Below are 10389 nucleotides of genomic sequence, written 5' to 3'. Positions count from 1 at the left end.
TCAGTTCAGAGTTACCCCTGGGAGGTCTCAGAAATTAGAGAAGGATGGGGAGAGAGGCAAGGAAAGTAAACAAGTTGAGCCTAGAGATTCTGGATAGTACTCCAAGGAAATGGAAAGAAATAAGTGGTGTAAAAGTTAAATGGAAGAAAGAAAACTGTCATTAATAGAATATGATATGAAAGAAAAAAGCAAACAATTATAATTAAGAGTTGAGCAAGATTGCCATTACAAGATCATCAATAAGTTCATCATTTTCCACACCAGTAGTAGCCACGAAGAATATGTAATAAAAATAACATATCCACAGAGTTGTGAAGTATCTAGGGATAAATTTAACTAATACATAGAAGACGTCTCTGAAGGAATGTTTAATTTTCTAACAGAGTTGGAAGATAATCTGAAAAAATTGGAGGGATATTCCAGGTACTTGAAAAGGAGAACTAAATAAAGATAGCATTTTTCCTAAATTAAAGTATAAATTCAATGCAATCTTGAACAAATTCCAGTTTGATTTTTTGTGCGTGTGTTCTCAAAAAGTAAAGTTTGTGTGGACCAATAAGGCTCCAAATAACTATGTCAACCTTGAGAAAGAGAGGAAGATAGGGGCACGGTTTTCAAGTTTATTTCTGTCATTATGCATATTATTCTCATATATTTTTAAATTCCTCTTTCTTTGTGGTGATTTTCTCCTTCCGATTGTAATTTTGTGAATTTTGTTTTATATTTATTTAATGCTTTATTTAGGAATTTCCAACAGAATTGGTTCTTACATTTCTTAATTTCATCTGAATTCTGTATCCTAATAAATTAGTTTTTTCTTTTAACTTTCCTTGTTTCTTCTTTCCTTTGGATTATTTTGTTATAGATCTTCTATTTTTTTTAGTTAAAAGCTTTATGCATTAATATGTGTTGTATATTATTAATAACGATAAGTTTAAGGTTTTAACTTTCTCATGAGTAGTGTTAATATCCATTAGTTTTTCTAAATTTTATTGTGAAATTTAATTCACACACTGAAAATTGAATAAAGCATAAATGTACATGGTCACAAGTTATGTCATATAAGCACTATGTAAACTCCGTCCAGGTCAGGAAGTACATTATTGCTAGAACCTCTGCCACCCTCCCTTTCTTCCTTTCCGACCACAACGCCCAGCTCAACATTCTGAACTACTGTGCTGACATATGGCAACCGCTATTGCCTTTCATTATCATTTCACTGCCTAAATTGAGTGTTTACATTATTGATACTTCCAACTTTATTAGATATTGGCAAAATTTTCCCCAAAGCTCTTTACTGGTTTGTCTTCACATCAGCAGTGAATCAGAGTTTCTGTGGTTCCAACATCCTCACTGAGTTGCATTGTCAGATTTTACCAGTATTTTGGTATCTTACTTTGTGAGTGTGATTTATAAAGTGAAACAGAGATACAGAAGTATACACAAAACCCAAAAGTGTAGCTTAGTGAATTATTGTAAGGCAACCAATCAGCCTGGGCACAAAGACCCTGATAAAAAAATAAGACTTTGCCAAAGCCCAAAAGCCCACCCTTGTGGTCATCCTCACACACTAATTTAGTGTTTTTGTTTGTTTACATTTTTTAAAATCAGAAAAAAACACAAGAGTAGCTTTATAAGCTAAGTAAGATGTGGAGTGGGTGTAGCTCAGTATGGGAACTCCTGCCTTGCATATATGCAGTCTCTGGTGCAATTCCTGGTTGCAACAGTGAAAGACCAATTTGTGTAATGTAAGTATTTCCCTACTGGCTGAAAGAAAGATTCTTTAGAAACTGTTTACTGAATAAAGTAATTAACTTATCTTTCACTATTTTACTTCTTAATATTTGACATAACCACATGGGTGGATGCGCATTTTATTTTCTGACCATCAAAATAATCCCTTTCAACCTAATGCTCTTAAGGTACATTGTAAAATGTAATAGAAACATCAGAACTACATTATAAATGTTTTTGGTTCAAATTTTTATTAGCTACCTTATGTTCCTTGCTTAGACAAAAATGTGAACTAACAAGATGAAACATTGGTCATTTTTTAAAATATAGGGGTACACAGAGTCTACATTTAGTTCAAAAGATTTTTTTACTGACTAACAATAATATTAACCTTCTGTTGTTTCTCGAGAAAAGAGTGTAGGAGGTCTTTAAATCCCATCCTAACTCCCCAGTTATGATCTTCTTATGTGGAAGCAAATGGCCTTGGTTTTCCTTCCTATTCTCTGGACACTCCTTCCCACCTCCCTTGCTGGTTTTTCCTCTTCCAGTGAAATCCATGTCGGCATTTCTGGTCTCCTTAGCCCTTGATTCTGGATCATCTTCTTTCCTTTCTCTTTCTTTCCTTGATCTGTGGATGAGCTCATCTGTCTCCATGCCAATGTCTTCCAAATATATACCCCATCCAAGACATCTCTTCTGACTCAAGACTCATTTATCCAAGTCCTGCCAGCCACCATTTGCTTGTCTCTCAGGAGCTCAAACTCTTTCCCATATTAATTCATTTTGCCCCCACCCCAAGTTACTCAAGTCAGAAATGGGAAGTCATCCTAGAGTTCACACTTTACTCTATCTCCAGTATCCAGTCCACCATTGAGCCTTCATGAATTCACCTCCAGATGTGACAAGGTATTTTCTTCCTCTATGTCTTCCTTAACTGCCCCGGTTCAGTCCACCCTCACCTCTGCAGTGGCTTTCTGAGCACTCTCCCTGTTTCTGCTCCTGTCTGTCTTCAATCTGTGCTCCTCCCAGCAGCTAGAGGGGCCCTCCTTTGAACTAAATGTACACCATTCCCCTTCCATGCTTAAAATTGTTTTGTTTCTCAAAAAACGCTATTATGATTTTGACTTCCAAATGGTAAAATTTGAGGTTAATTCAGGGGAATATGCACCTATGCAATATTTAAACTTTCTATTTAGAATTTTGACATATGTATCCATTTATTAGACTTTCATTTTGTCCTCCTCTGAAGAATTTAAAGACCTTATCTAATTCTGGTTAATATCTTAATGCTGAGATTAGTTTGTTGGTAATATAGATGGGATTCTTTTGTATTGTATTTTAACCTATTTTTATAATAATAGACAATACTTATTGAGTGGTCACTGCCTGCCAGCTCTTTGTGTTAAGCACTGTATTACTTAATTTTAATCTTGCCCCATTCTATTTTGTACATGAAGAAAGCAAGTCATAAAGAGTACAAGTAACCCCCCTGGAGTTTCACAGCTAGAAATTGGCAGAGCTAAGAACTGAATCAGTAGCTGATAATGCAGTCTTCATCACTGCACTTTGGCTTACAGAGAACAGATGAATTTTGTGCCAATTCATTTTGTAGTTGGCCCCCTCCACTATACCATGACCATGAGCCCTGGGCTCTGTGTCTTGCTTCTGGGCTAAGAGAGGTAAGTATGTGTGATTTGATGCAAATTCTCTTCCAATAGTATAAGATGATAAACAAATGGTGGCTACAGTTTACTACTTCATTTCTACGTGAACACCAACAGTACAACATACTGGTTGGATGATGGACTGTAAAGAACACTGAAGTGCAGATCACCATGGGCTGCTTCATTTTCCTCACCCCCTTTGAGGGTGTTTGAATTTTCCTGTGTCTGAATTGTCAGAGCCATCCTCTGAATACTGAAGTCCAAAGCCTTCTCCACCTGTGCCTCCCATCTGGCTGTGGTCTCCCTCTTCTATGGAACACTTTATATCTGCAGTGTATCTGCAGCTCCTCCACACCTACTCCATGAAGGATTCTGTGGCCACAGTGATGTATGCTCTTCACACATGATGAACTCTTTCATCTACAGTCTGAGGAGCAAGGATATGCATGGGGCCCTGGATGGGCTCTTTCTGGGGAAAACCTTTCAGAGTTTGACATAAGGATAAGTTGGGAAAGAGGGCACTGAATTAGATATGGGACAATTACTCCACCAGGTGCAAGGCTTGACCTTGACCTTGAAGAAGAGCTGAATTGAATTGATTTGATGTTCATACAGTCCTTCAGTCCTTCATTTAATATAAGGACTGGGCACCATAGGGCTCTTGCACTTGGTTACCAATGTAGGTCAGAAGCTCTCAATCTTCTGGGGGAAGAAGACATTTGAAATGCAATGGGTGTGCTCCCAGCAGGATTTAAGGGGAGCCAAGGCAGTAAGGCTGACCAGACATCTTAGTGTGGAGGGTTTGGAGAAGGTGTCCAAGTTGATGAGAGCTAAGCTAAGACTGATGAAATGCAAAGGAATTATTATCTTGGAAAAGCAGCAGGACAAGGAATGGTCACCCTAGAGCAGAGATTTTTTACCTTTTTTGTTCCACAGACCCCTTTGCCAGTCAGGTGAAAACCACAGACCCCTTCTTAGAATGTACCAGTAGATAGTTTTATGACACTTAACTAGCATTGGGTCTAGCAACTACCATAATTTTGAAGTATGGATGAGTGTAAGCAATTTTTTGAGATATGCTACAACTGTAATGTGATATTAAATGACTATTACTGTAATTCATTATATACATTCATTAAGTGAAGGAAATGCTAGATTTCAGTTAGAGATCAGAGAAAATAAAGATAATAAGTTAATTTTGTTCAAGTCAAGCTCACAGACCCCCTAAAATCTCTTCACGGGCCCCTTGGGGGTCTGTGGACTCCTGGTTAAGAACCCCTGCCCTAGAGGGATTTGCAGTGGTGTAGAAGTGAGGCTCACATTTGGAGATGAGACAGCCTGAGTCCTTACCCCAGCTCTATGCCTCGTGAGTCTCTGGCAAGCCATCTAACCACCCTAAACCCTGTTTTCCCACCTTTAATTTAGAATAGCTTCCTCTCTCTCAGAGGGTTGTGGTGAGGATCAAATGAGATAATCTGCAAAAACCCTTTGCATAGTGCCTGGCTCACAGTAAGTGCTGTTGTTAATTAAATAGGGACCAAAGAACAAAGGCAGGGAGGCAGGAAACCACTGGCATGTGAGGGGAGCAGGCTCAGCTAGTGATTCTGCATTGTCGTTTGTGACACAAGAAGCAGATAGGGATGAAGCTGAGAGACAGACAGGGAGAGATTTTTGACAGGCCTTGAATGCCATGTTAAGATGTATGGAATATATCCTGTGTATAATGACAGAAATACAAAAGTTTTAACTTTTATTATTTTTATTAAATATCATGCATTTATTATAGAAATAGCAGAAGGACAAACCAGCCACAAATAAGTACCTGTATTTTCACCATCAAAGAGAGCTAATCATATTTAGTGAAAATTCTAAACTTTGAACCCTGCTGTTTATTTTCCTTGGATGTTCAAGAAAATACCATGCAATGAGCTGCCTTAAACAATGGGAGTTTATTTGCTCATAACTTTGAGGCTGGTAAAAAGTCCAAGTCAAGGCACCATCAAGGCATCATCAAGGTGAGGATTTCTTTCTGAAGTCTGGCATTCTGGGCCTGTCTGCAAGTCCTCTTTGGTCCTTGGCTCCTCTGTCACATGGTAATGCACATGGTGGCTTCTCCTGGTTTCTCCCTTCTCTTCTGAGTTCTGTTGACCTTTAGCTCTTGCTTCCTGTGGCTTTCTCTCTGTCTGAATTTCATTCATTTATGAAGGACTCAAGTAATAGGATTAAGACCCATCCTAACTGAGGTGGTCCAGACTTTAACTGAAGTAAACTCATCCAAAGGTTTTCCTACTTACAATAGCTTCACACCCACAAGACTGGATTAACTTTAAGAGCATGTTTTTCTGGGGGAACACACAGCTCCAAACCACCACACCTCTTAATATACATTTAAAAAATAACTAAAATTCTTTTGAAACTTGCTTTTTCATTTAAAAATCATATCTTCTTTCTATGTTAATAAATGTACAGCTACATTATTCTTTAATTCCTGTACATTATTCCAGTGTTTAATGAATGTATCACAATTTACTTAAGAAATTTCCTATCATTTTATATTTAGTTTTCAGAGTTTTCCTTTTTATTCAAGATGGTAGTAAATGTCTTTGTACATACATCTTTGTTCATTTATGTGATTATTCCCTAGGACAAACTCCTCATGTAAAATCACCGGACCCCAAATTTTTATTGTCAGGCCTTTGATTCACTTTATCAAATTGCCCTCCAAAGTCTGTACCAATCTACAGGTTCATCAAGATGGGGAACAAATGCTTGTTTCTCTTTTGTTTGTGATGACTTACCTTGTGAGAAGTGGAAGGAGAGGAGGCACTGCCAAATTTTAAGGACATAGGCAAAGCCAAAAGTAATGTTGTGCTTTTGAGCAACATTATGCAAGTTAACACTGTCCTGAAAAAGGGGTAAGATTAGATTTCTAGTGACTAATAAAATTGGAAGCAGATAGCCAATAAAAATAATGTCCAGCTTGTTATGTGGAGTGGACACAACCATTCCAAGGTCCACAGGATGGAGATATAGAGTATGGATTAGAGTGGACTTACTGATATTCTATTCATGAACTACTGTGATTAGTAATAGAAGAAAATGTGGCATTGGTGTGGAGAAAGTGGCCATGGTGGCTGCTGGGGGTAGGGAATGGGAGGAAGAGATGAGATGTGGGGGCGTTTTGGGGACTTGGAGTTGTCCTGGGTGGTGCTGCAGGGACAGTTACCAGATATTGTGTGGCCTCCCATGGCCCACTGGGTGGAAAGTGGGAGAGTGTGGGCTATGGTGTGGACCATTGACCATGAGGTGCAGCGGTGCTCAGAGAAGTATTCACCAAATGCAATGAGTGGGGTGAAGGGGGTGGGGGGTATATGGGGACCTCATATTTTTTTAATGTAATATTTTAAAAATAAATAAAGACAAAAAAAAAACAACAACAACAAGCCTCCCTGTCTATCATCAGAGCTGGAGAAAGGCCCTGGAAGACAGGGAACCAGCCAGAGGCTGGGGCATCCCTGCCTGGCAGGATGGCAGGTCCCACAGGAGCCAAAGCCTGGTCCAAGAGAGTTACATCCTCCATGTCCTCCCAGAAGGGAGGACATTCGGAGCAGTAAACACCCTGCCCTGGGCAGAGGAGGTGGACAGAGGAGAATGGCAGGTGCTGCCCCTGCTCTCTTTCTCTGTCCTCTTCACCCCAGTAAATGCATCTCTCCTTTAAAATCCTGCGGTTAAAAGTGCATAATTTGGCCTTTCGAACTCTGGCATATTATGATAATTTGTTGCTACTACTGAGCATGCAGATATTTCCCACCTTGGCTACTTAAAAATCTGAAGCCTAAGGTCTGGTCATATGTCCTTGGGAGAAAAAACTAGATGATTTAAGCTTAATTGAAAGCAAATAACCACAGTGGACCCTGTGACTGCACATCCACCCAGACTGCAGTATTAGTGTAAATGTGTGAGATGCAGTCTGAAAGTGAAGGAGGAAGGCAGGCAGAGACAAAGAAGGTCTTTTCATTTCCTATGTAGACCAGTTTTTTCTTTATTGGTATTTAATATCTGCTTCTGGTTAAGCCCCAGCTTCTCAGCTTCAGGTTCCCCTCTGCTACTTAATTCCCTTAAGGCAATCTAGAACTGTGCCTATTTCCCCATGTCTTCACCAACACTATATGTTATCATTTTAATAATTTTCTGTTTATCTTATGAGTAAAAAATCATGTTCCTTTGTTTTAATTTTAATTTTTTTGCGATAGTAGGTTAAACTTTTTCCTAATATTAGTGAGCAATATGTATTCTATTGTTAGTTGTTATTGTGCATTCTTAATTGTCCTTGTATGTTATTCAATTTGTAGGTTTCTTCCTGAACATTTGTCTTTCTCTGACTGAATCTCTCTGTCTCTGTCTCTCTCTTTATTGCTTTATCTATCAGCATCTATATCTACGTACCTTCTGTTCACTGTAACTCATATTTTTATCCAATCATCTTTTCCATTTTTCTAATTTAATATTATGGAAATTTTTCATAGTCTCCAAAGAATATGTATATATAAATTTTAGAATCTATTAGGATTCTTATAATAAATGTCGTATATCTACCTTCTAGCATAACAAATACAACTCCCTGTGTATTTCTTCCTTTCTGCATAACCATGACACTTAATTTTGTTTTATCATTTCCTTTCTTTTTTTAGTTTTATTACATATGTATGTTTGGTAAATGGAATCATGCCCCTTATAAGAACATGTTCAAGTCCTAACACCATGTCCTATAGGCGTGAACACTCTTGTAAATGGGATCTTTGAAGAACCTGTTAGGATGAGACCAAACTCAAATAGGATGAGTCTTAATCTGGTAGGACAGGAGTCCTTACATGCAAAGGAAATTCAGACACTAACTGAAGCCAGAGGAGACAGATTTCCCTACATCCCAGAAAGAGATCGAATGCTACCTACCCACCACTAGAACACTATAGACTTTTGAGAATGCATGGCCTGACAATAAATTGAAATTGCATTTTACCCCCTTAAGAGTGGAGGCAATAAATTCTTCTTGTTTAAGCCAATCAATCCTCTCATAGCAGCCCTGGAAAACTAAGACAGTATATATCCTAAAATACGTGCATTACTTATCTTTGCAAATTTGTGGAACTTAATGCTAAATGGTATCATGTTGATCATATTTTTTATCAGTTTTATCAGGATGTAATTTACATACAATAAATAGAACTTAATCAATGCATAAAACTTGAAGAGTTTGCCAAATGTGTATAATAGTATAACTACAGCCCAGTCAAAATGCAATATATTTTCCTCATTGCCAAAAGTGCATTTTATTTTCATTCATTAGAGTGTGAGTGCCGTGAGTGCAGAGACTTTTGTCTATTTTGTTCATGGCCCTACAGCTGAGTGTCTGAGTCATAAAAGTAGTTCAATATAATTTATTAAAAGAATGAATGAATAAACAAACAAGGTAGGGTTCTCCTCGTAGGACAAATACGTAAGCCCAATCTTCTGGAACAGCACAAAGGTGGCTATGGACCAAGTTTTGTGGTCTCTGCCCTCATAAGATAATTTCTTAGCCAGAAGGGTAGGAAAGTAGAGATACTATCACTTCTCATCTCATTGACCATCTCCCCACAATTACCCGCCTCAGGGCACCCTGTACATCAGGGTTTCTGAGGCTGTAGATAAGTGGGTTCAACATGGGGTTGATAACACCAATAAAAATCCCAACCCCTTTATCCTTGTCTGAAGTCTCCTCTGAACCCAGACGCATGTAGTTGAAGACACCTGTCCCATAGAACAGGCAAACCACGGTGAGGTGGGAACCACAGGTGGAGAAGGCCTTTTTCCTGCCCTCTACTGAGCGCATTCGTAGAACTGCAGATGCTATGTGGGTGTAGGAGGTGATGATGAGAACCATTGGGGTACCTGTCATTATGAAAGCCCATCCAAACAGCAGCAGCTCATTGAGTTTCGTGCTGGAGCAGGAGAGCTGAAAGAGTTGTGGGAGCTCACAGTAGAAATGATTGACCTCATTGGGACCACAGAAGTTGAGGGTATTTAGGGCAATAGTATGTGTCAGTGCATTGGTGAGGGCACAAGCCCAGCACACAGCCACCAATATCCTCTGGACTACCTGGCTCATGCGGGTGCTGTACGTGAGGGGCCGGCAGATGGCCAGGAATCGGTCATAGGCCATGGCTGTCAACAGGAAGCAGTCTGCCCCAGCTAGAAGATGGAAAAAGAAGAGCTGGGAGATGCAGGCATCATAGAAAATTGTACATTTGTGGGTCAGAAGCCGACCTAACATTGGAGGAACAGTGACAGTGATACATCCAGCATCCAGCACTGATAGATTCCCAAGAAAGAAGTACATGGGGGTGTGGAGTTTGGGTTCCACCAAGATGGCTGCCAGGATTCCAAGGTTGCCCCCAGTTGTGACCAAGTAGGCCAAGAGGAAGAGAAGAAAGACCACAGATTGCAACTTTTTTGTTTCCACTAATCCCAGAAGAATGAACTCAGTAACAGCTGTACTATTGCTCCTAGCTTCTGGTTTCATTTTCCTTTTAAGAAAATGTCCAAAAAAAGGAGGCATTAGTTCACTCAATACATTTACTCAACATTTATGTTTTAAGCTCTCTCTGTGCAAAGTCCCATGGCAAATTTTCAGCCATTCAGATGAAGGATTTCCCACTCTCCAGTCCACACCTCACCCATAGGCCTTCACCGTCACCTCAGTGCCTCCACCTGCTTTCAGAAGAGATGTCCAATGCCTCTCCAGCCTTGTCCCTCCCACCTTCTAGCTGAAAGAGCTTGAGTACTGGTGAAAATATGCTAAGATAAAAGCAGTGTCCCTCTGTGTATGTAGCAAGATTAAGATAGTATTTATCAGGGACTATATGTGGCTCAAGTGGTTGAGTGCCCACCTCCCATATGGGAAATCTCAGGTTCAGTTCCCAGGGCTCCCTGAAAAAACAGAAACCAAACA

General features: G+C 39.5%; 1 protein-coding gene across 1 annotated transcript; it reads right to left on the bottom strand.

Moving 5' to 3' along the window:
- Window positions 1-9012: 9012 nt before the first annotated feature.
- On the bottom strand, window positions 9013-9966 carry LOC101447674 (olfactory receptor 3A2-like). The gene has a single exon (XM_004476281.4). It carries the CDS (start codon window positions 9958-9960, stop codon window positions 9013-9015), a length of 948 nt encoding a protein of 315 aa, XP_004476338.2. The 5' UTR covers window positions 9961-9966.
- Window positions 9967-10389: the final 423 nt, after the last annotated feature.

This window comes from Dasypus novemcinctus, chromosome 21, assembly GCF_030445035.2.
Source record: "Dasypus novemcinctus isolate mDasNov1 chromosome 21, mDasNov1.1.hap2, whole genome shotgun sequence".
In the NCBI taxonomy this organism is placed as follows: Eukaryota; Metazoa; Chordata; class Mammalia; order Cingulata; family Dasypodidae; genus Dasypus; species Dasypus novemcinctus.
The sequence above is the reverse complement of the archived record's forward strand: the minus strand, read 5'-3'. Positions and strand labels throughout refer to the sequence as shown.

Coding starts and splice junctions, on each gene's coding strand:
- LOC101447674 (XM_004476281.4), bottom strand. CDS start 9,960: ATGAAACCAGAAGCTAGGAGCAATAGTACAGCTGTTACTGAGTTCATT.